The sequence below is a fragment of the Dermacentor silvarum genome, chromosome 10, assembly GCF_013339745.2.
Source record: "Dermacentor silvarum isolate Dsil-2018 chromosome 10, BIME_Dsil_1.4, whole genome shotgun sequence".
Taxonomy (NCBI): domain Eukaryota; kingdom Metazoa; phylum Arthropoda; class Arachnida; order Ixodida; family Ixodidae; genus Dermacentor; species Dermacentor silvarum.
Window position 1 is genome coordinate 25,421,863 of NC_051163.1, and position 26,746 is coordinate 25,448,608.

At 46.3% G+C, this 26,746-nt stretch overlaps 1 protein-coding gene across 1 annotated transcript; it reads right to left on the reverse strand.

Moving 5' to 3' along the window:
* Positions 1-9,116: 9,116 nt before the first annotated feature.
* On the reverse strand, positions 9,117-24,039 carry LOC125940870 (uncharacterized). Its single transcript, XM_049657501.1, has 7 exons — positions 23,896-24,039; positions 23,761-23,805; positions 21,785-21,876; positions 19,445-19,771; positions 15,547-15,666; positions 12,258-12,460; positions 9,117-9,128 (listed from the first exon to the last, which is right to left on the reverse strand). The coding sequence occupies exons 3-7, from the start codon at positions 21,816-21,818 to the stop codon at positions 9,117-9,119; spliced, it is 696 nt and encodes a 231-aa protein (XP_049513458.1). The 5' UTR covers positions 21,819-21,876; positions 23,761-23,805; positions 23,896-24,039.
* Positions 24,040-26,746: the final 2,707 nt, after the last annotated feature.

A 26,746-nucleotide genomic window follows, 5' to 3' on the forward strand; every position in this document is an offset into this window, starting at 1 on the left:
GACGGGCAGGTAAATGTCTTCCATTAATTTAATCATGCTTTTCTGGAAAGTATTTAAGGAAATAAGGTTCCGTAGTGAAATCAAAACTATATAAATCGAATACGTTAAGAACTTGGGCCAGTTAGCGTAGCATAGTTAAGATTCCGGAGGGCCGGCGCTTATGTATATGAAAGGGCACGCAAAAAAATGCGGACATTCAGCTGACTAGCAACCGTCTACGAGTTTTTTTTTTTTCTTTCCTTGCAAGCTATAAGAACCGTAACAAGCAACAAAGAAAAGAAAGAAAGCTCCGTGTTCCAGCCCCACACCTTTTTTTCCCTTACATTGTTGTTTTTGGGGCTTTTAAACTTGAACGACACGAAACAATAAACGCATTGGGTTGCTAGTCAACGCAATGCGCATGTCGTGTTCCGTTTGCTTCGTGTAAGCGCCGTTCCTACAAAATCTGGAAAACAAAGTACTTCGCGCCGACTAAAGTTATGTGAAATATGCCGCAGGAAGCGCCCGAGATCGGACCCTAGGATAAACAGCCGTATGACCAGGGATTCCGCAGAACTGCTGTTCGAAGCATATGGATTTATGGGCACCGAAGACGAAATGAAGCCCTGCCCGTTTTCTTTTTATTGTGAAATATTCAAGGGGAAGTTCCCTGCTGCCATCATCATTTATTTCAGCAGCGAAGCTGTTTAAGCCAGCCGTAATTCGTGGTGGGTGTCAAGAAACTACCAAGAAAGAAAATAAAATAAAGTTGCTTGGCGCGGCGGGATTCGAGCCGGCGTATCCCCGGTCCCAAAGCGTGCGTCGTAACCACTAGGCTATACAGTCACGCTTCCAGAACATGCATTTATGCGAACCGTATGATTGCGTTCGAGCGTCGTCGTGTTCGTCCACAGCTGGCGCGTTCGTACGCGCGTGGTCTGCGAGGTGAAGAGGTTTTGCGCGCTATGAGAGCGAGAGAGAAATAGACGCATTCACGGAGAAGGTCTCCTGGAACGCGGTGTCGGCATTGGAACGCGGTGTCGGTGTAGGGAGCCTACATGCAAGGGCTTGCATGTAGTCGGCCTATGTCGGTGTTGCAAGCTGCGCTATGAAACGCGCAGTGACGGCCGCAAGTTCAAGACCCGTGAAAAGAAATTATCATCATCATGAGTAATAAGATGAAAAGTTCACGCGCACTTGCGGAAAATGCTGGGCTACGATCGCCGAGCTTCGCTGTTACAAGCGTTGCGCGGCCGAGTGCAAGGTTAGGCTTTTTTTTTTCATTGGCGGGTATGATGGCACCGTACGGCCGTCCTTTCAGCCCACCCACCTACCATGGTGCACAACTAAAATACAAAGCTTCTATGACCAAACTGCCATTATTCAATTCTATTAAAACATTCAATCGCTCGTCATTTCTTAGAGCGATACAAGTTCACTGACGATTACGATACGCCATAATGCAAAATTTGAGCCAAGCTCTATATTTATTTTCATTTCACGATATATTGGCTGGCGCAGGCAATCTGTCTCGTGCAGCACACTGCAAACGCAGCGAAGTGTGGCACGACTGCATCGTTAATCGGGAGATCGCAAGAGGCGGTGCGTCGGTGACGCGGTTCACAGCAGCCTCCGCAGACACACCTCCGCTGATGCTGTGCTTTGGTGACCAGACGACGCGCGTTACTCTGGCGCCATCTCGTAGCCATCGTCGCCGAAAAGTACGTCTTGTGCGGCACTATGCTTTTCGTCTCGCGCTTTCGCCATACCCTCCTCCTCCGCTCACCAGCTCATGGTTCCGCTTCACCTTCCCCCTCCACTTTGTTCATCGCGCTTTCTTTGGTATCGCTGTATTTCATCTAACGCTGCGCTCCGCGTTAGCTTTCATCCTTCTATCAGCTCATTCGCTCGGTTACGAGGTACGACGCCGACGCTCGCCGCAGAAACAGGCGCCTAAGAGCTGCGATCTAAAAAAGTAAGAAGGTACCGACGCACAGACAAGAAACTCAAAACTCCTTGGAACGTGGTGACTACAACCGATAACCGTTTTATACGTACCCTAAGATTCTGTACATTTGCGTTCTTTTCGTCTTGTGCTAGACTTGGTAGAATGTTTACGGACATCACCGTGCTAAAAGTGAAGCAAGGCCTACGTTCAGAGTAACTAATTACCAGGGGTCTAGTCGATTCACTGCAGGGATGTTATCATTTTAGACGCAAGGATTTCATATGGTCACTCTTCAACGTTTAGGCTTTATTGCTTGTGGATGCTATGGAACAGCCTGTATATGTCTGCACGTCTGCCCTTCTGTGAGGCTTCCGTTTGCAGTTCAGTTTCCGCTGCAGGTATGATGTATCCGTGGGCCAATTACCCCAGCGTGACGACCCAACGCAAGCACTTCTTCTTCTTCTTCTTCTTGCTGGGGTTTTACGTGCCAAAACCAGTACTGATTATGAGGCACGCCGTAGTGGAGGGCTCCCGATTAATTTTGAGCACCTGAGCTTCTTTAACGTGCACTACGACGCGACCCAACGCACGTATTATGAAGCATTGTTACAGCGCTAACGAAGACAATGGCATCAGCACAACATTCACAGGATGGGAGCTGAACATCAATTGGCTCTACTGCACAAAAGAATACATGCACTAAAGGTATACATGCATGTATTTAAAGGACACGCGTACACTTTGTGTGACGTCAAGGTGCACGTGACGTGAAGAACTTGTCTGACGTGCGGGAACGGAATCGCGAGTAAGTGTTCGGCAGATGCAACTAACATGTTGCAGTCCATAAGAAGCTAAGCTTTAGTGAAGCGGTTAAATAAATACTGTGCTATTAAAGCAGATGCATACAATTCTGTCTAATTTCGTCCAATGAAACTCGTAATTTCATGTGATGGCTATGTTTATGCACCGCAAGAGTGTCACAGCTTCTATGTCATTCGTATCACATTGTCACATATCCCTTCGGGAGTGACACACATCAATTCTGGAGCATTAGCCCAGAATGGGCAGGCACGCAATGACTCACACCGAATGGCTCAATAATGCAAAGTCAAGTAATTCAAACAAGCTACTGAATATAAAATTATGTAATCAACTATTTCATTAACAGCTCTGTATGCCTTGAGATCCCAATGAGCCGACATTGTATGTTAAGGATATATGTAGAATTTTTTTTTTTTTGCGCGAAACACTCAACACGCTTATCACACTTAACAAGACATACCAAAAATTGGTATATCCCCCGGCCGCGAACTAAATATGGACTGCAACTATTTAACAAACAGATGAAAGTTTACGCGAGTTATCTAAAAATGCTTTTTTAACCATGATATCATGAATGTTTTTGTACCTTGAAACGTGAAAATTATATCAATTATACAGTCAGATCAGACCATTGCTTTGAATTGTTTTGTGTAAGCTTGATTCTGTTTCTGCCTTTGTAAGCAGTGGGTGGCGGGCAAGTCAAGCATTCTAAAATGCAGCTTTTCTTACCGCTGTGGTAAGAAAATGAAGCAAACAACCTCATAAACTGAGGCGCGCTTACACGAACTATACTTTGGCAGTCAGCATACAGGGTTCACAAAATCCCGTTAGCTGACACTTGTATTTGGAGCATATTCATATAACCTTTGCATATATGTATGTCTACAAATACATCCGGTGAGGAAACGACGAGCGCCAAGCCCAGGCCAAAAGGCAAAGAAAGCTTCATTTGAAAATGTCGCAGTTTCGCCCGACAGGCGAAGCATCGATCGCGATAGGAAATTAGTGGGCAGCTATATGAAAATTTTTTCGGCCGAAAACTTGTAAACATAGGCATACTGACTAAATTAACAAGCATGCGGCCGCATTTCGATGGGGGCGAAATGCGAAAACACCCGTGTACTTAGATTTAGGTGCACGTTAAAGAACCCCAGGTGATCGAAATTTCCGGAGTCCCCCACTACGGCGTGCCTCATAATCAGAACTGGTTTTGGCACGTAAAACCCCATAATTTAATTTTTAAAATTAACAAGCATGGTGTCCCGCACGCACAAGTAAACATCAACGCATCTCACTCGATGGCCGCTGAAACTCGCTGTCAAAACGCTGGATTGAGTAAGCATGGCAGCAGCAGTGAGCGAATTGACCTTCGTGCTGGTGCTCGCATCAACGCGAACTAAGCCACGAAAACACAGCGCAGGGTGGACTCTGTCCCCGCCGTAGATGGCTTTCAAGATACAGAGGCTCGGGCGGGCGCGCAAGGCCGCTCGGGCCTCCCGGAGAAGAATGCGCCCCCGCCCCCTCCCTAGCGACCCTCCGGATTGGAAGACGGCGGGATCTCTTCCCGCTTCCCTCCCTTGCGTGTGCGAGATTGAGCCGTGATCATCGGCTCACCCTCGCACGCTTTCACTCGCACATACAGCATACGGCGCGCGGCGACGATTTTATCGTGCTTGGACTTTAAACGGAACCTCCCGGCGACGGCGACGGCAGAAATGCGCCTGGAGTGTCCATACAATTGCTGTCGCAATAAAATGTAAGCCATTTGATGCTTGGTGCGATACCCTTGCCAAGACAATTCATTAGCCCCCAACCTTCACTTATGCCAACGCATCTAGCACGGCGCCAAAGCTAGGGCCACAAGAATCGCCAAACCATCTTGAAAATTGGGAGGCCTAGCCGCTCGTAACTAGCGATACAAGTCAGTTGAGAAAAAACCGAATCTTATCTTAAAATATTTATTGGCGATCAGCGATAGCGAATGCGTAGGTATCAAGACACGTCACACCGAAGCGGCAGCGATGGGTGGCGTAATGTTTGCCGAAGTAACCTCGCCGCGTACCTAACTCACGGAGCATGCGCAGTAAGGAAACCGCTGTTTTTGTTTTGCCGTAGAAATTAAATTAAATTAGAAAGTTTTACGTGCCAAAACCACGATCTGATTATGAGGCACGCCGTAGTGGGGGATTCCGGAAATTTGGACCACCTGGGGTTCTTTAGCGTGCACCTAAATCTAAGTACGCGGGTGTTTTCGCATTTCGCCCCCATCGAAATGCGGCCGCCGTGGCCCGGATTCAATCCCGCGACCTCTTGCTTAGCAGCCCAACACCATAGCCACTAAGCAACCACGGCGGGTTTTTGTTTTGCCTTTTTTAATGCTCCGATCATTTGCTTTTGCTAGCCTACGCTGTTCTAAAGTACAAAAAAGGATCCCTCTCACCTTGCTTATCAAAACACCGCTTATTGCAATAGTGCAGGGAGTGATGTATCTTTCTGGGTGCGATTGGAATATCACCAGGGACACGCTGTAAAGAATACAGAAAGGTGGCGGACAGGAAATTCAGAGCACATAAACCAGAAGAGCAATATTAATGTGTGCGAATCGTCAAATTTCTTGCTTCATAAAGAGGCATCATTTCATTTCACTGTCTCTTACATACAATGTGTGACCTACAGAAAAATAATCAATTCTCCAGCTTGATAAGAGGGATACGTACTATTCCAACTTCCGATAATCAAGTCATGCTTCGTTTGCTGCTTTGCTTGGATTTAGCTGACAAGATGCACACAGGATCCTTGAGTACGCAAGCTAGCTGTTCTTCCTAAACGAAAGTGAGTAGGCGAGTCAGCAATTTGCAGCGTCTTCTTTCACGTATTGCTCGTTATTTTCTCTGGCTAATTTCGTCCAACAGTACGAGCTTGGCGTCTCAGGGGAGATGAGTGACCTTACCGGACCTTGATGTTACTCCACGCCACCAACAGGATTGCAGAGGTACTTAACCGCCACCAAACGCATACACCCAACTCGATCAGGAGCATTACATCAAACAACTTATCCACCACAGGGTACAGAGAAATAAAGAGTACTCCGTATCAAAATTATAGTTGTAGTGCTGCGCAAGCATTACTCACAAAATGTACCACAATAGCTAGTCCTGCGCCCACGTGGTTTCATATCGCTCATTTCTTGCCTTCTTGCATGGTCACCAGAACTAAATTTGTGCAGTACAACGATTGCTATGCATTTGTGACCCTCCCCCCTTGGTGCGTTTTCTTCTTTTGTATGTTGTTTTTAGGGAGAGGAGAAAAGACCGTCAAATGCGGTAAAGAAAAGGGTGCGTGCACCAAGCGCTATGCTTGAATAGCCGGCGGACCACTCACTCGACGATCCTAGTACATGATTAGTGATTGGTGTGCCGGCTGACCATACTCAAAACCACGCGGTGGCGATTGGGTTGTATATGTTTGGGGCGGGGCACCGAGGGATAGAAACGCGGCCACGTTGCTCCGACCAAGCGTTCTGGACAAACTTCAGGTGTTACGCACCATCGGCTCAGCCGATATAGGGTCACCCTATGTGTACCAGTTCCACCTTGCATCTCAATGTGCATTTCTTGTAAAAGGTTCCTTGCAAATACAAAGTGACTTCAAGCTTCATCTGCGTCTGCTTCAGTCCATCGGAAGCCTCCAGCGAACCTACCTCCGCTACTATTAGCGGCAGTATTTTCCACTTGCGTAGACCGCCTCTGGCAGTGCGTCTCGGACGCCCAAGTGGGGAAGCAACACCAGTACCCTCGAAGCAGAGGGACAAGAAGTTTGGCATTACTGATCCTACAGCGCAATACCCGGATGCACTACGCATTAGGTAACACAAGCAGGACTATAAAAATACCAGTTCTCAATCTTAGCGCTTTCCTTTTCTGTGACAGTTAAAGCTTTGAAAATATTGACACGTGCATCACTTTGCGTAACAACAATTTGCTGAAAAGAAGCGAGAGCAGCTGCACGCACGCCTGCTTCCCTTGTGACTTACATTTATTTCCATTAGCCTAGCATTCATATGAGCATAGCAAAGGCATTAGGCTGCAGTGTGAGCTGGCTCGGCTGTCTTTCAGAAGTGAAAGGCAGGTGTACTGCGTTTTCGTGGGAGGAGCTTGTTTGTAATTCTCAGGTTCTCCGCGAATGTAGGCGTGACAAAATTGATGCTGATGAGAGGGAGGCGTGAAAGGCGTGGCGTGCCGTACAATCGAGGCGTAGACATGCCGCGAAGCAGGCCGCGGACGGAGCGCGTCCTGGCAACGAAACGCGAGACCAAATGCTTCAGACGATTTCGTTCCAACACCAGTTGAACCTGAACGATATCCTTTTTCTCTCTTTTTTTTTCTTGCGCAAGCGTAGTTGCCCTGTCTGTCAAATCGGCGATATTATGTTTGTGCCCGCGAGGGAAGCGAGCGCCCGAAAAGGAAGGCACCTGGAGATGGAGAAGAGAATCGCCGCGTTCGCGCCCTTTTCGTTTGCGCTTCGACGCCACGTGATACATTATACCCTCTACGCCTGCGCAGCCTCTTCGCGAAGCTATAGTACATTTCAACATACCGTTCTCGCTTCCAGGACGGAGAGCAAGTCGCAAGGGCGAATTCGAAGCGAAGCGGGCGTTCAGGGCTGCTTTGGGCGCTGTTATATTACGCAATCACGGTAACCGGAACGGTAGCCAGCGATACATACGCAGTCAGCCTGACGTATGACGTAGCACGGTAACGTGTGACGCAAAGCAAAATATCATTGAACGTCTCGACAGGTGTAGCGACAACACTCGGTGACGTAAGAGTTCACGCGGCTTTACAGGTGATGACATAAGAGTTCCCCGAAAGGAAAGCAAAGGGTTTTACCCATAGAGAAGACCGCGGAGCTTTTCTGCGTTTTCCTTCGTGACGTCAGCGTCCGCTGGGTCAATATGGATCCCGACAATCTTCGGCATGTCCACGTCACTCGTTGCCGTGATGGTGTCAAAGGCGAACTTCCGGGTGCAAAATAAGACAATAGTCAGTTATGGAAGCACCCACACAACAAGTGCCCGCGCGCCAGAGGTTGTCATCATAATCATCGTCATGGATATTTTCTTGTAAGGGCTTCAAGTGGGAATTTGCATAAGGGGGAGGGGCAATCACATGCCGTAAACCATGGTAATTTATAAAACCATAAAAATATATATCGTCAGGACAAGAGTAACTATGGGAACGTGCAAGTCACGCACGTAATACAAGAACGCAATCAGTGCAATTACACAGCAGGGTTACGCAAAATTAAGTACAGCGAGTAAAAGAATTATCAATTGGCAATGTGTGTTTGACTTCAGATGTTTTGACATTGCTTATCCGAACCTTGAAGAGTTATGTTCATTTATTATAAAATAAGTCAATGCCTTCTATTCGACAATGGCAGCTGGAAGAAATGATTAATTAAAAGCGTTAGTAGAACCATTCATTTATTACATGGTAAGATGAATAAATAGACAACGTGATGCTCGATGTGGTGGTAGAAGTACTGCTTCGCGTAGGCCCGGCAAAGCACTTATTAAGCCTTTAACTGGGAAGATAAGAAAGACTTGACCTAGAATGGTTTTATTGCTTTGGTTCTTCTTTACTTTGCTCAAATGCATACCAATTGAAATATTAAATGGTTTCTCTAAAAATTAAGCGAGATACAGCAGGTCAAAAATTAGTTTTGTCCGGGTGATGAAAGGTAAATGCATGGTCCAAAATTGGTCTCTGGCACTTGCTTTGGCAAGGTCAATGTGTGTTCTTGAGATGTACATTTATGGAGTTGATAAATAAGAGCTTGCTTAAAAAAAGAAAAGAAAACGCATTGGCGAGAATATGACCCCCAGGGCGCTAAGAAGATAATGACGAAACCTTCAGGTTTTGTGAATAGTACATCTGCTGCTGCTCAAGCTCGATATTTTAGCGGATACCACTGTTGAGCAGGTACATGAATAAAGGTAAATTGAAAGGCACGTACTATTTTTTGGATTTATCCAGTTTTGCTCATGATTTTCTTAGGTAAACAATATTGTTAAGCTACCAGTTACAGGGTAATGGCGAAAGCCTTATAATAATGTCTCGCTTTGAGGGGACCTTGAAAAAGTGTAGCCATAAATCGGACAAAAAATAGGTAAAAAACATGTACAGAAATCGACAACTCAATAAGATCATTACAAGCCCCATAACATTACATATCAATCGATGCGTAATTACATGAGGAATTTAAATATATCATTTAAATCAAGAAATCGGGTCACCTAATACTAGTGGGAGATATGAACGCGTACATGGATGATTTAGACGGTTATATTGATTACAACGGTAATCTAGTGCTGGCTCTGTGTGAAGAACAGAACCTTATAGTTGTTAAGAAGGACAATGAGTGTCATGGATAGGTAACGAGGCAATGGGGGAACGGGCAGTCATGTATCGCGTACGCCTTAGTCTCAGAAATGGTCTACGAACAACTAGACCAAATGATTATAGATGAACATGGAAAAAATAGCCTGATCATATATAGTGTTTAACAATAAAGTATAGGAGAAAGACTAATGCAAAACACGAACCGAAACGCATCAGGATTTCTAAAAATGAATGAAGATCAAATAACAATTCAATTCAATTATTTTTTACGTGCCAAAACGACGATCTGATTATGAGGCACACCGTAGTGAGGGACTCCGGAAATTTCGACCACCTGGGGTTCTTTAACGTGCACCTAAATCTAAGTACACGGGTGTTTTCGCATTTAGCCCCCATCGAAATTCGGCCGTCGTGGCCGGGATTCGATCCCGCGACCTCGTGCTCAGCAGCCCAACATGAAGAGCAAATAACAGAGACCGCAAAAAGAACATGGAGAAGAAAATGGCTGCTTTTCTTACACCAGTCAGGGAATGTAAGGAACTGGTAGACGTTATGCAGCCGGAAATAAGACAGACACTGCAATGAAATTGTTGAATTGGAAAGAGGTAACCACGTAAGTGGTGGAACAAGGGAATAAAACTAGCTATAGAAGAGCGTAAGCAGGCGTCTAGGGATCATCGAGAAGCCAAAAAGTTGGGATTACACGAATAAGACGTGCTCCTTAGATGGAACAAATACCGAGAAGAGAAAAGGGTGGCGAGTGAGCTCGTGCACGACAAAATTAAATTCGAAAGTGAACAATGGGTGCATAACATTCGCAAAAGAGACAAAGGCGCCCCCAAAAGATTCTGGAACCATATAAGAGCACTCGCAGCTCCAACTGAAAAATCGCAAACGAATACTAAGGGATGAAGACGGTAACATCTACGAAGGAGACCACGCGCTGCGGTACATCACAGACGTTATTAGGGATAACTTCGGCACGAAAGAAAGCGTAGTTCTGACTCAAACAGATCCAGCAACAACAGAGAAGCCTGAGAGATCGAAATTTAGCATATAAAACTCTTACTTGAAAAAAGCAGAAGCAAATGTCATTAACAAAACGGCAGCAGGACCCGATGAAATCCCAATACAGCTACTCAAAATCCTCGGTTCAAAGAGCAAGGCACTGCTGGCTAATGCAGTGCTGACTAATGCCATAGAGGAAGTTATTAGAACGAAGAAAATTCCGGTTGAATAGCGTGAAAGCAAGATGAACGTACCTCATCAACAAAGCAAAGGTGATAAGGATAAGACGAGCTCGTACGGGCTAGTTAAAGTAACGTTGGTGATATGTAGAATGGCGGTGCAAGCCATAAAATTAGAACTGTCGAAGTGGGTGGCCATAAATGATGTACTGGGGGAACTACAGAATGGATTCAGGCCAGGAAGACGCTTAGAGGATAATATGTTTGTACTAACTGAGTGCTTAGAGACTTCAGTAGCTCAGAATAGACCTTTGTTGATAACTTTTCTAGATATTAAAGGAGCATATGACAACGTAGGCAGGTAATTGTTAAGGGATATTCTTAAGCACTAAGGCATAGATGACGATTTCGTGGAGCTGCTGAGGGAGGTACATAGAGACAACCTAGTACAAGTTCTATGGCAAGGTCGAAAAGGTAATGAAGTGGTGGGAATTCACCAAGGACTGAAGCAAGGATGTCCTCTGTCTCCCCTATTGTTCACGCTTTATGTTAAGGGCATACATAGACGACTGGAAAACAGCGAATTAGGGTTTGATTTATACTACGTGTATAATGGACAAATGGTGCAACAGGAGGTCCCTGGACTGATGTATACGGACGACATAGTTCTCCTAGCGGACAATACAAGGTATTTACAGACGCTTGCGAATATCTGTGGCAACACAGTGACAAATCTAGGTTTTATGTTTAGCACAGAGAAGCCGGAAATTATGATCTTTAATGAAGAGACGAGTAATTACGCGGTGTCAAATCAACAAGTCATACCCACAGTCAAGCAATATAAGTACCTCGGCGTGTACATAAACGAAGGAAAGACTTACTCAAGCACCCACCAAGATACTCTGAAAATAAAGGGGAAGCGTTATGCAGCAATAATTAAACACAGAACACCGTGGAGACAACATAAGTATGAGGTGGTTCGAGGAATCTGGAAAGGAGTGATGGTGCCAGCGATAACGTTCGATAATACCATCCTATGCTTAAAATCGGTTATCTTGTCAGGGTTGGAAGTTAACCAGAGATCGGTAGGCCGGTTAGCTTTGGGAGCCCACGGTAAAACCACTAATGAGGCAGTGCAAGGTGACATGGGTTAGGCCTCTTGTGCAAGTCAGAGAAGCACACAGCAAATTTAGTTTTGAAGAAGTGCTCAGGAACATGGATGAAAATAAATCATTGTATAAAGTACACAAGTATCTGTACCTGAAAAGCGTGGACATACGATGGAGGAAGAGGTCAAGAAAGTTGGCAAGCAAGTACAAGGTAACTGAAACTGTGAATAGACAGCCACGAGTCATCAGAAAAAAAAAAGTGAGGGAAACAGAGACAGTGAACAGGCTGCAAAGAATGGAAACAAAAACGACCATGGAGAAAAACGACCATGGGCCTAAAATTGCGAGCATCGTCCCATCTAATAGGCTATGCTTATCCTTATGATTGTTGGCTAAGCGCCATGGTCCCTGTGTGTTACTGGACTACAATCCCAGGGTTAGGTTTAGCACACATACACAAATACCGAAGAAAGTGGATGGGAGCCCAGCAGCTGGGCTGGTGGAGCATCGCCTGCGTCAAACTGAGGTTGTGGGCTCGGTTCCCACCGGCGACATATTGTCGTTTCTTTTGTGTCCCTCTTTCTCTTTAATTCTATGTTTTAGCTTAAGAACATAATTATTTATTTACTGTATGATTTTCTTAGCTTCATGGTCTGTCAACAACACACTGTTATGTTTGCAGCAAATAGAAAGCTAAAGCTGAAACAGTCAATACATTCTTACGCAATGTTTCCAAGAGTGTCTGGTCTAAAATCAAATGTCTAAAGTGTACTTTCGACGCCCTGTGGCCGCGTGGGAATCCGCTTACCTGAACTTTCGCCGCCACATCAGCAACGTCAGAGAAGTCGTCTGCCAGTACGATGCTGAGGGCCGCGTAGCCGTTGTTCTGCCAACCATCGATGCGACCTATATTGGCGTAACACGTGACGTCCTGGGAGCCATCGTAGTCGAAGCCGACGTACTTGGTCTTGTCATCACCCAGTGCAGCGATCGCCTTTAGGCCTGCCTTGGCTGCCGGTGACGAATGAAACGCAAGCTTCAAATGAGCTATGCGAATCTTTAGATACGCTTGATCAACGCACGAACGTTGAAATGAGTACATTTCCCACAATGTGGAGCAAATACAAATGATAGGACTTGCGCACAAAAGATGCACCCTATGCAGTTTACGAACCCAGAACCTATGAGATACATATTGGCAGCAGCAAAACACAGCACATGCAATGACTTGCGAACAAAAACACTAGGTAAAATATAAAATTCAGCCTTAATATCTCCAGGCATCTCAACGGTCACTGCAAGGGAATAAAGACATTCGCGTATACACGATACGACGTCATCATACTCATATCGGAAACACTCAAGTTTACCGTCCCTAAACACAAGAAACTCATCTAAATATTGTCGCGTCTTTAATGCAGTATACACGAATGAAGACGATAAAGACAATTCGGCGTTTAAAGAAAAGCCAACGAAGAACATCTTAGCACGCGGTGTTGAAAGACCATCCTGGTTACTAGTACTGCTGATTGGTGCATTTGCTCCCGAAGTTTCTGATGTCGCAACAATATTTACACATTTTATGCACTTATCTGGAGCTGGGACCATTGTCTGTAAATCATAGCCAATAAACAAATCAATTAAAATGGGAGCCAGGCAGGGCCCTATGCATACACCTTCCTTTTATGAAAAAAAGAAGGCACGTTGTTCCTCTGAATAAACGCGAATGGCTTGTAATGACTGAGAATATGCCTGCAGATGGAATAATTAGAAACTGGAAGTTAAATGTGTGTTAACGGTTCATTTCGCATGTCGGTATACCGCCTATAGGTAACACCGTGCCTTCTTTTGTCCTCGTGATTATTTGCGCTTGACTCTTTTTCTCAAGATGTACCATCTTGCCCACATCACTACACTTCCTGTCGTACCTTGGCTCATCCTATTGGCTGGTTTGATCGACGTTCATCAAAACCGACCGCCCACGGCTTCGTCTACCTCGCTTATATCCGTAATTTTCTTATTTTATGTCTGTGTTGTGAAGACCACAATTCTGGATCAACATTATCCTCGGTTGAAAAACAAAGCACTAGTGCAACGAAGTGAAAGTGAAGTCCGTATTGAACTTCAAAAAGTGTCAGCCTTTCCACTGGGGTGGAGATGGAAGACCAGCGAAGCTGTACTGTGGTGGGAATTATGTATTTTCAATTATGACTATTAATGCGTGATGGTATAATTGGCTATTTGAACTACTAACGAATGAGAAATATATATGATCCGGTAGTTTTCATTTATTAACAGCAGTGACCATGGCCTTATGGTCGCTATGGTACACTGCCATATCGTGTACGGCAACGGTAGGCACGTTCTTCATAAACACGACGTCTATACACGTCCGGTGTGTTGTAGGTGGTACCGTCGGTTCATTCACACAAGTCAACCCGAAGCGCTCGAGCATAAAGGAAGTGAACCACTTTCCATCGGGGTGTGGAATGTCAACGTTGAAGTTGATGGCCGCCGCGCCGATCACATTGCCGGCTCTGCTGTCGTTAGCGGCGTATTTGGCCATATAGCTCTTGTTCGACTAGGGCTTGCGAACTACTGGACGTACTATCAACAAAAAAGGTTTACGGACCACTAGATCTCAGAAAATGCTAAATAACCGAGCAGCCTTTAAAAGTAGCCAGTAAAACCGTATGTACATCACAATGTTGTTCAGATATACCAGTAGAGCCTGGAAATACTAGGCTGCGTTTTGAGGCTGCGGAGACATTCAGCTTTTTGTCACATCCCTTGGTCTTTAAACTTTCTTGGTCGATAGTACGTACTGCTGCGTACGCTCTTTCGCGGCGTTTGCGCGCCCGTTCGCGCTTCTGGGCACGCAGTCGCTCGTTGCATTGTTCCTCCGAACAAACAGCACGCGGTCGGGCCATCGTGAGTCGAAAGGGCAACTGATAAGAGCTAGTGCTATGTCCACGTCACGGAACCACAGAACACCCATGACGGAACGGCTAAACGCCGTTGTCGACACTGTTAGGGGAGAGGCGGGAGAGACCCCGGAGAGAGTCTGCGGCACAGGCGGCAGAGGCCGGCAGGGCTGCGCGCATGCGCCTCAGTGGGAGAGCGGGCACACACACACGCACAGTCATGCGTGGCAGCCGCCTATCTCTCCCCCGCCATCGGGCCGGCGCGTCGCGCCCACCTCGCCTTCCTTCCATTTATCAGCGGCCCTGTCAATAGACGCACGCGAAGCAGCCGGAGGGGCGAGGGAAAGCGCGCGCGTCAGCAGCACAAGTCAACCCGAAGCGCTGAGCATAAAGGAAGTGAACCACTTTCCATCGGGGTGTGGAATGTCAACGTTGAAGTTGACATTCGTTGAAGTAGCAGCCTCCATGCAGCTCGTGAAGCGCCTTGTTTCCGCACAGACGACGCGCGCTACTCTGGCACCACATCGTAGCCATCGTCGCCGCGCAGTCCGTCTTGCGCGTCACTGCGCGTTTCTTCGCACGCTTTCGTTCCACCATCGACGAGAGCGGCTCTTGGTCGCGGGGAAATCGTGCCACCAGTGTCAGCAGCGGCAACACCGAACAACAACACATCGAGCCTTACTGGTATAGTCCCTCGCCATCGCCCCTTGCAGGCGCAGTGATCCCCGTCACACACGCTGGTAGCATGGACTGACCTCAGCAGCTGACGCCGCGGACGAGCGTAGCCCTCCCCACTTGACGCCACCCTGCCTCCTCCCTAGGAAGTGCAGATGAGATCCCCCACACGGCTGAAGATGCCGCGGCCGCCGGCAACTGAGCTCATGCCGCAGCCGTGTCTCCCTTCCGCTCCTCCTCCATTTTCCTCCTCGCGCGCACGTCTTTCATCTGCCGCTGCCCTCCGCATTCGCTTTCATCTTTCGCCGTGCTCGTTCGCTCGGTTACGAGGTATTGCAACGCCATCGCACAACACAGAAACGGGCGCTTAAGAGCTGTGCCCTAAATCTCTTTGAGCGGGTTGATGTCGTGGTGTCATGGCAGACTCTGAAGGAGTGACCGTGCGAATCAATTAACGGGAATATAACCTTCCATCGCAGAAAAATGAGGACAACTCACATCCTACGTCCCCACAGGTTGATCCGAGGCTGTAGATGACGTTGTCGCACGGCTGGTACAGTTGGACATAATCGACGGTATCGGTGGCAGCTCTCTCAGAAGCCACGCACGTCAGACCGGCTGCAAATATTGTGCCTCGCGTCAGCACGGTACCATTTTGTGTCGGTGAGCCACAAAACATCGTCGCCTACGCAAGCGCTTGCGACTTCAAGACGTTAGGGTTCGCTTGACTCGAGCAATTTTAGTTCAACACGTGGGAACACAAAAAACTCAATGAAAGCATAACCGGGCGAGCTTTTATCTGTTGCCTTTTGTCAAAGCTGTCCAAACTCATGCAATTTATAAGCGCACAGGGAGCCGTTGCTGTGGTCATGCGTATCGTAAGGTCTGAGAAAATCACCCAGTCATGTCAGATATTATAAGTGGTCTAGCTACTCATATCTTACAACTAGGGGGCCCGTATTCACAGAAAGATCCCTTACGCTAGAAATTTTCTTAAGAGGAAGCTTTAGCTTAGGGATTCCTTTCTAAATACATGGTAAAGGAGAATTTTTTTGCAGCTTCCACAACACCAAATTTGATGAGGTTTATTACATTTCAAAGAAAAAGTTAAAGTCTAGTGACCGTTGCAAGCAGATTTCCCATTTAGGCCATAGATTTTTTCACAAAAATTGTCGAACATCGCAGCTTTTCAGAAAACGTAGCTATCAAATGCAACACCGCAGAGGCTTGGGCTAATCGGTACATACTGGACAGGGGAACAGCGCAAGAAATACGAGAGACAAGAAGAATAACACGAGAGAGAGAGGTGGGAGGGCATTGCTGTCCAGCTCTGCCCTCGGGGACCAGCTCAGGCTGGTCCGGAGGGCAGAAAGGATGGAGTTGGTCAGGCGATGCCTTGGAATAGGGGCCCGACGACGCGAATTGCTCCGTTTTAGGGGCAACGAAGTCTCTTGTGCAAATAAAGTTTTGTTGTTGCTCTTCTTCTTCAAGAAGTGAAACACACACCAGCGATGACTGAAGCCTGAATTCTTTATTCAGAAAGGAACACAAATATATACCTTAATAAAACAAAGGTACGTCAATGGGCAAGGCCGAGAAGAGCGAGACACCGACTAGATTTCCCCCGAAATATTGCGGTTGTTAAGATATGTTAGTTCTGCCTCAGTCAAGGCCGAAGACGGAGCGCTGACGCAAGACGCACCATTCCTTGCGATAGCAGGAGCCTCAAAAATGTCCCGTGCACAAGCGTCATTGTAGCATTTGCGAATCGCGCACCGTTAAAAGTCAAGTCCCGAAGTTCGACACACACCACATTGTATACATAGTGTAAGGCCAAGTTGCTGCCCGTACGGGAGCGGAGGATATAGGCATGCTCTCTTAAACGATCGTTTAAACAACGACCACTCTGTTTAATGTAGGAGCGTCCATAGGGAAGAGGCACCTCGTACACCACGCCTTCTTTGCACTTGACGAACTCGACGTGGTCAGTCAGCGTTGGTGTGTGTTTCCCTTCTTGTCTTTAGTGTTTCTTGCGCTGTTCCCCGGTCGAGTAGCTATCAAGTTTACAACTTTGTAACTAGGCAATGCAAAAAGATATCACACTTCAGTAAATGGCATCTAATAGTACATCTAAAGCGGACAAAGTTAATCTCTAATGCACTGTTCTGCAGTGTACTGTTAGTATGTGTATGTGACGTTTGCAATACACTAGTAAACAATTAAACAAGTTCACGCAAGATATCAATTTATATATAAAATTTGTCCGCTTTGAATGCTCTAACGGATGCAGTTTACGGAACTGCGATATCTTTATTTCGTGCCGAACTATAAGTTTGTAAACGTCGTGGCTTCTATTTCTTTCGAACTCACCAACTTTTGAAAGCTCGTTTTAAAAAATTCAGGCTTAAAATCGAAACCCCGCTTGTAACAGCCACTAGCATTTCACTTTCCTTCTCGTATGCAACAAATTTCATTAAACTCGGCCCAGTAGTTATCACACAAAAGCGTTTCTGCGTTTTAGAAGTATTTGAATACGCGGCATCGGAGTTGGACCCGAGCTACAGCTTCCTCTTAAGAGCAGATGCTAGGTAGTCAATCGGGATGACGGACATTAGTGAACGCGTCCACCCAATGGAAAACCACACTGACAAACGAAAAACAAAATTTGTATTCCACTCCAGGTGAGCCAAGAGGAAGCGAAAGCAATCCGCAATGTCATGGCAATCAAGAACAACCACACACAAATTTCCACTGAGGTGGGAGCTATGCCTACCAACATATTTTCCAACGCTATTTCTGAGCTCGCGTGAAGCATGCGCAAAGGCTCCAGCTTCAGCACAGATTGCAGCGATAATCGCCAATAAATACTGAATAAACGCAATGCGCTTCCTCTCACCTTGCCTTAATCTCAAGGCAAATGAGGCTAGCCCACTAATTTTCTGAGATCGTTCCGAGATTCTCGCGAGAATCAGAGAAGTGGGTGCCAACGGATTGTATTTGGTTGGGACAGGTGTGACACTTGGCACACAGATATCGCCAAGACAGCTGAATCCGACTATTGAAAGGAATATCTGTGCCTCAGAAGCATGGACACAGAATGGAAGAAGAGGTAAAAAAATTTGGCAACCAAGTAGAGGGCAATTAAAGTGTTTATAGACAACCAGGAGTCATCAAAAATAAAGTGAGAGAAACAGAAACAGTAAATTGGATGAAACGATGGAAACAAGAAAGACCATGGAGATGTACAAGAATTGCAAGGAAGAAATTAGAAAGGGAAATCTGTACAATAACACAAAGGGCTGTGCCTTGCTTTTGAGGTCCGAGTTGGTTGCCTATGGACAAAAACCCACCGGAGCAAATGTTCGGAACAGGATGAAGTATGAGTCTGTGGCAGCAAAAATATCAGGCCAACTCAGCATATCCTAAATGGAATGTGAAAGAATTCACGCAGCGAGACACGTAGGTAACGTCCACCTTTCAGAAGCCCGGGTAATTAAAGCAGACGGAACCCTCATCCGGTTAACAGTCGAGATAAGCAAGAGACGTTTAGTGTATTGGTGAAAAATAAGCAGGGAAGAAATTATTTTAATGTATAAATTGTATAAAAATGCAATATTTGGTCAAGAAAGTTATGCCACTATACAGCAATCACTATCCATCTCTTCACGAAACTCAGCACCAACAACAATCACAAGAAGCGCAGCAGACAAGAAGTAAACTGTACAAGGTAGACTTCGAAGTTATAAGGAAGAGAGAAAAGATTAGGGAGATGTAGGCAACATGCTAGACTGACGCGAATGTATAGCATATTTGATTAGCTCAAGCAGACTGCGTGACTGTTTATCACCGTCCCGTCTTAAAGGGGATGCCAATAAATTAGCATCATCTCCTTCTTCCTTGCATTTGCGTTCCCATACAAACGCGAACCAGTTAGGCCTAACTATGGGACGAGCTCCTCGTTTCCCACCTCCTCCACAACGTGTGACGCCACCATGATTTCGGGTTCTACATTTGTATTGGACTTTGCATACATTTCAATATATTCTCGAGGTAATATTTTTAAGATTACTTCTACTTTATGCTTTGACGATGGCGTTTCTATGCTCCGAGATAGCACTCAAGGGCCGTGTACGAAATTCTAAAACTGTAATAATTTCTTTCTCAGCCTTTTATTTATTTCTTTATTTAAGACAATCTTCCAAATTTGACAAAGGGGTCATGGCTAAATGGGAACAGTCGCCTGACTATAGGTCGTGACACCTTTATAGCTGCAGTAAAAGCAGAAGCAATCTAGAATAGCTCATTGTAATTGCGTGTATAACGTCCCTTTAACTAAGTGGAGCAGCGGGTGGCTTACCTGCCTACGCCATCTGTAGTGTTTCTACAGTTCGCTTACCATACAAGCCAGTGTCGTCGTTGTCGTCGTCGTCATCGTGAGTGACGTCGTGAGCGTCGCCAGTCACACCGTGAGCATCGCCACTGACGCCGTGAGCATCGCCAGTGACGCCGTGAGCGTCGCCAGTGACGTCGTGAGCGTCGCCAGTGACGTCTTGAGCGTCACCAGTGACGTCTTGAGCGTCACCAGGGACGTCGTGAGCGTCGCCAGGGGCGTCGTGAGCGTCGTCTTGGGCAACCCTTGGGGGTTTATTCTCCGGAAAATTGAGAGGAGGCAAACTCATCGATATTATCGTGCCTTCCGTGACTTCTGCTCCGCTTTCGGTGGCTGAAACGTGACAAAACAGTGCCAGACAATCGCGGAATGTGTACATTTGGGCCCGATATCGTAAACGGCGGCTCATCGTTCTTTCTAACAGAAGGCGTTGTATCCTATCCGCCACCGTTCTTGTCACCGCCTTCGTGGCTGCCGTACGATCCAGCTCGGAAGCTGGTACAACGTCATCTGGGGTTACAAATTACATGCTGACTCAAATACGCTAAAATTTTCCCACCTGTATTTGAACGCACAAGGATTACCTCACACAATACAGATTATGATCGAAAATTGGGTCTCATGCCCCATGTAAGAGTGGAACTCAATAACGCAGGGTAGAGCAATTGCTCATACCCTCGTAAGGCAGAGGCACAAGCAGTGACTCATCAGTGGTTCATACCCCCATAAGCAAGGAAAGAGGGGTTTGTGTTTGAGTTTTCGCGTAACAGAATTATGTTTTCTCGCATATTCAAATTATTTTCTCGTAAATTCAAATTGCAATCCGACGCTATCATGTCTGTGGTTGTGTGCAAATCGGACGCTACGAATTTTCTAGCGTATTTTACTTTGAGAAACTCAGTTCAGGAACGAAGTTATTCCTGACTCCCCCCTCTTCGGCGTGCCTCATAATCAGATTGGGGTTTTGGCACGTAAAACCTCAGAACATAATTACTTTAATAACGTCGGACGCGATAGCAGTGCTGCGCATTTTTTTAATCTACGCGACCATTAGCAATAATTGCTACTGAATGCCCGCTGGCACGTGTATTAAAACCGAAACGAATTGGCCCGGTTCTGGTTCTACACCGTCACTGCAAAGTGACAATGCAAAGAATCCGTCCCGAAATGCTACTGCAGCACGCGTGCTAAAAAGATCGTGAAATATTACCACGTGACCATTCAGGGAGTCGCGAAAGAAACATTTGAAAGACATTAAGCTTCGCCTTTAAGAGTGGAACGCGATAACATTCAAAGATCCCAGACTGCTTTTCAGGCTTCCCGGCAACTGCAGCTTTCTTTTTGTTTTTCGCCACTTTCTCCAACGCGCGCCGCTGCCGCGGATGCGCTGAGGCTGACGCCATCTGGATGGTGTTGTTGCGAGGAACAGAGCGGGGCGTGCCGCTCTCTGAATGGTAGAAACGCAGGAAAAGGGGTTCGTGCTTGGTGTTTCCGTGTAACAGAATTATCTTTTCTCCTACATTCAAATTACAATCCGACGCTATCATATATGTACGTTGTGGTTAAGTCGTACTTCGGAATGATCTTCGTTCACAAGACGGTCGGCGCCGCACGCCGGACGCCGACACCGGATTTTTTGCGACACGGGGCCCTTAACGCTATCGCGTTAACGTGGACTTACGGTTGGATGCAGCTCGAAACGCTGCTGTCGCATCCTACCACTCAAATCAAGCTGCCAAGCAAGTTGCGAGGTGCCATACACCATGTTCGTACGGCGGCGAACACTGCGATATAGCGTAAGAAAAAAGTCTCGTCGACTTCGAAGGCTTGGCGAGTACGTTTGTTCACGCAGCTTCTCAGCTACGTTCTCCGTGATAGTCCGCATCAGCAGAAAAATTCTTACTCTGGAAAGACCAAGTACCCGCCTATCGTCACATTGAACACCTTAACGATGACGAAAGGTCAGTGGCAAGCAGCACTTGCTAATGACAAGCTTTGTCAGATTATATGCTGTGCCGCCTTATTGCTTTGGCATAGTCCTCTATTCCAGCATACAGATGGTATAACGGAGCGATAAACGAACTTTACATTATTTCTTACGGACATGCCACGTATGGTGCAAGACTCGATGCAAGCACTATGTTTTTCCATAGGTCATTAAACAATAAACTCATGCTCATGTTCAGCGCTCTCTTATCTTGTCTGTTTCTTTCTCGAGACCTGACCTGATACTCAATTAAACAGCATTTCACTGCATCCAGTTGCCGAAGCTGAACTTTTCAATGCGGGAGACAAGATTGTGAGCATTGCAAAAGCATTCTGATCCCCCTCAGCAGGCAAACTTACAGAAGACGATGGCGAGGATCATCGTTAGGCTCATCGTCACCACAAAAACGAAGACTGTTATCAGCACGGTCGACGACCCGAGGACGGTTTCTCTGCACAAAGTTAACACAGCATAAATTTTACCATAACTTGGAGAGCGAAATGGTGAACTAGCATTGCTGTTGCATGCGTGGAAAAAAGTTCAAGCTGACTACTGTGCAACGTGCGTCTCAACATGGCAGCCGTGTGGCAGGTCGACATTTCAACGTCACTGAGAAGACGATTCGCGATTGGCGGAAATCTTAAAGCAAGCTACAGAAGATAAACTAGTATCTCTTTGCAAAGTGTATACATTTTTATAAGACGTGGGCATTATACAACGGTGCGCCTTATATGAAACCTTTTCGTAAACATGGCTGTTTATTTTGGAAGGTACGTCTTATACAAGGGCGCCACTTGCGCACCGGAGAATACGGTATAGGTAATTCACCCGAGTAAACAAAGCTGGAAGTTCTATTAAGGCATAACCAAATCTCCTCATGATGCCGTAATTCACTGAGCAGCAACCTAGAAGGAGCAGGAAACTTACTGAGTCGTTCCCTGGAAGGTAAAAAAAATGATTCGGCAATGAATACAGGTTGCAACGCAGCACAATTCATTGAAAACCGCGACGTATATACAGGGTTGTCACTTAAATTGAGCGAAACTACGTAGCTGGACAGAGCCAAGGTAATGTTGTTTGCCGTCGCATGGAGATACTCAAATTATTTTTTGCATTCCGCCTAATTAGATAATTAGACTTAATTATTAATTAATCAACTTCGCAATTATTAGAGTTAGAATAACGTTATCAATTAAAAATTGTAGAGCAACACGAGAAACTCCCAATGCAGCTAGATTTCCGTTGCTCAATACGTGCTGCATACAATTGTTTTTCCGAACATGAAAAAAGCCCGCGAATACACGCAAAGTGCCTCGAGCAGCCAGTTGCAGTGTTGCGTGCATTCGCGGGCTACTTCCACGCTCGGAGAATCATTTTGATGTAGCACGTATTCAGCAACAGAAAGCTGTATTGGGAGTTTCTGATGTTGCTCTACAATTTTCTCAATGACACTTTTCATCTAATTAAAATAATTGAGTTTAATTGAATTAAATGAAGACTACTTATCTAATTAGGTGGAATACAAAAAATATTCTCAGTAACTTCAAGCGACGGCAAACAACATTACCTTGATTCGGTTAGGCACGTGGCATTTTGCATATTTTCAAAGTTTGGCCCAAGTTACGCGAAACACTCTGTGTCTACTTGAGAAGGAATGTTCGGGCATACAAGCATCGATACACGTTCAAGTTTCCCCTAGCAGGCATAATTACCTCAACTTCTGAGTACGGATTATGAAAATGAAGAGCAAAACTGGGGGCGTGTATTTCGCGTACTGTTTAATAATATTTCTATTATATGCGATGCAGACTCAACGTCTATGCAGAAAGGGCGTATACATAAAAGAGCCACGAACGTAAACCTACGTGCAGGAAGAGTGACAAAAAGAAAAAGAAAGAACAAGCACAATCGTCACTGAACGACGTGACACCCATCCACTGGTATAAAATAAATCAAACGTGCTTTTGGAACAAAACGCCACCTCACTACATTCTAATAGCACTTTACACCCTTCGTAACTTATTTTCATGGATACGTAGTGACTGTAGCAGCATGTATTTGGTTGTTGCAGAGAGAAAGCGGCAGCGTGAACAGCATAAGATGGCGGCACTAAAACGCTTCCCTAAAATAGTCTACATTAGGCGAAAGAAACTTTTATTCTTCGGTTTCACCTGCCAAAACCACGATATGATTATGAGGCACGCCGTACTGTGTGGACTTCGGATTCATTCAGAGCATCTCGGGGCTCTTTAACGGGCACCTAATACACGGTACACCGGCGTTCTTGCAACCAACAGAGCGACGGAGACACTTGGTGGAATCGAGGTGAACATACCAACGGCGATGCTCGATTCCTCGAAGGCAGGTTGCTGTGGCGATACTGCAAAAGAAAATCAGCGAGCTGTCAAAACGGTAACCGCCAAGCCAACCGAGCTGCGCATATCGCATGTGGCAGCTAGGGTCAACTCACGGGCGCCGGCGGGAACGTCGGGAAACATTTCTGCAAAACAATCATTCACGGCCAGTCAACGCGAGATTGTCTTGACACGTGACTAACAACCTAACCGCCAAGCCAACAGGGCTACGCATGTCATATGTGGCAGCAAGAGGCAACTCACGGGCGCCGGCGGGAACGTCGGGAAACATTTCTGCAAAGCAAGCATTCAAGGGCAGTCAACGCGAGATTGTGTTGGCACGTGACTGTGGCGACAAAAGAGGCGCGCAGCTAACGAATAACGAACACGGCATACTTTCATCGCGATACCTGAGCACCCTGAATGGATCCCTTAGACGTTGGTGATAACGACGAAATCTTGATAACGCTAATCTACTTCGTAGCAGGATATACTAAAGTCCCTATATAAGAAAAGTACCGCCATCCTTTGATAAACGCCGCTTCTCTCTCTCCTGTATCTCCGATTGGACGATGACAGCGCGCGCTTTTCACTTCTCTATATTTTCTTTTTTTCCGCCTCAGAGCCATGTTGAAAGTCCTCTGCGCAGCCGCAGTCGCCGGCGGCGGCGGCGGCGGCGGCGCGCGCCCGGCCTGAAAGCTTCAACGTGGACTTTCTAGGTGCGCCACCGTCGACTTGGCTTTCGCAAGCAAAAAGTAAAGAAAAAAGCAAGCGCTTTAGGAGAGGAGGCGGCGGAGGAAAGAGTAGATGGCGGTACTTTTCTTATATAGGGATTTTAGGGTATACGGCATCTGGGGTATACGCGCTCTTGACGTGGCGGTGCAGCCAACGGGAATCTAGGTGCCGTTTCACTGCTACAGACGCCGGCGTTTTCGCTCAATGAGCCATTCGACGCTTTCGCATCAAAACTACATTAAATTCCGCTGTTATATGCACCAAAACCACGATGTGATTATGAGTCACGCCGCAGTGGGGCACTCAGGATTAATATCCACCCCTTGGGGATGCTTGACGGGCCCCCAATGCACGGGACACGTTCTTTTTTGCATTTCGCCCCCCCATCAAAATGGGGTCGCCGCGGCCGGGATTTGATCGCGCAACATCGTGCTTAGCAGCCTGACACCATGGTCGCGTAGCCACCACGGCGGGTTCGAGGCCTTATTCTAATCCGCTAATCTCCGACAGAGTTGCGCAAGCTTAAATGTGGGTGTGACGCAACGCACAAAAGTCTACAGGGCTTCCCAGCCACGGAGTGGTCCCAGCTAACGTTAACGCCAAGCTGTTTAACGGTAAAGGATAAATTAAAAACACGGTGCAAGATACGATTACAGGGCCTAAGGTGTTTGGTCGTCGGACCTCTGACGACTAGCTGAGCACAGTGGGTTTTATAATTGTATCTTGCACAGCATGTTTTTAGGTGTGTTTTTTTTTTCGGTAAACAGCTTGGCTAGCTGGGACACGCGGTATTGAGCATTTGAGACGCTGGTTAACCTGCTGTTTTGTTTTTCTTTTTCTCCCGTGAGTTCTAAAATCACCATAGCCTGGCGGCATGAAGTTCATGCAGCTAACTGGGCTACCACTCCTGCTGCCTGTGGTGAAGCCAGCAGATCCCATAAAAACATGATGTGCCCCTCAATATTGTCACTAGCGCCTTTGTAGCGCGCGCCCTAATAAAGAAATTATAAAAAACAGTTTCGTTTCTATTGACTCTATGTCGCCTTCAATAAAATGCCTCTCGATATGCAATTGAATAACGTGCAGCATCGCTGTAAGTGCAGCGGGCAGGCGCCAAGCGACTTAAATGAGTGAATCGGCGTAAATGAGCTATGAAACTGGTGAACGAGCATGCTGACATGTCCCGAGCCATCGTCAAAATTGGGGCGTGAGCCATAGCAGTGAACTGAAACAAGTGCACAAACAGAGAATGGACCTTTGTAGTTTTCTCAAGCGAAATCGCCCTTCAGGTGCCGCCATTTCTCGCATCGCATTTTGCGAGCGCAAGCGAGAAATCGAAGCGAAAATTGCCAGCTCACCTGCCAGCGTTAGAAGTTTGCTTGTTTGCTTCTTGCTTGCTTGCTCGCTTGCTTGCTTCCTATACCATGGCGCATACCCACTAAGGGGGATTGGCCAAGAAGCCGGCGGTCAAATGGGTGAGGGGGAGAAAACTTGAGGGAAAAAGTATTGTGAGGGTACAGTTGAAATTATTCCATGAAACTAACTGATGTTAGAGCCATAATTGTTTTTATCTTATAGGGAATCGCGGGCTTCTTGAAAAGAGAGCAAGCTAGAAGGTAATAAATTTCATCAGTTTAGTTGGAATGTTCTAAATAATAAATAATAAATCAGTAAATTAACGTAAATTGCAATTTTGTAAAACAATAAATCAGTAAATCAACTAGGTATTCTCCTTGTGTCACCAAGGAACTCGCATACGGCCCTGCATACGTTCCTCTGGCTAAAACCTAGTGTAGATGCCACAAAGGATAGAATGATTTCAGTATTTAGAGCGATGCCTAATATTCGGAACGGAATTTCGAAGTATTTCTTTCTCTGTATTGCGAATCGGCGGCAGGTTAATAAAAATGGTCAATGGTTTCAGGTTCTTTGCAGAAATGACATAGAGGGGACATCGTCGAGCCTAGGCTGGTTTGGCGTTGTTTTCTGTCATTGATGGCGCCCACCCACTGTGCGGGATTGACCATGAGTCACAAATGACATTAGAGGGGGCGTTTAATACTTACTAATAGTGAAATAAATATTTAGACGAAACGAAATAGTTGAAAAATATCGTAACGTAGTTTCTTTTTAGATGCGAAGCAGCTTATGGCGGGAGCTTTGCCCGTCCCTCCCGCGGCGTCCCACACCCCCACAGCGCATGCGCGTCCCCTCCCCCTCTCTATCCTCTCC

Excerpts from the sequence above, each read along its gene's own strand:
- LOC125940870 (XM_049657501.1), bottom strand. The coding sequence starts at position 21,818 with ATGAGCCTAACGATGATCCTCGCCATCGTCTTCT. Across the intron at positions 19,772-21,784 it reads GATCCTCGCCATCGTCTTCT|CCACCGAAAGCGGAGCAGAA; the intron begins GTAAGTTTGCCT and ends GTCACGTTTCAG. Across the intron at positions 15,667-19,444 it reads CGACGACACTGGCTTGTATG|CCGGTCTGACGTGCGTGGCT; the intron begins GTAAGCGAACTG and ends CAATATTTGCAG.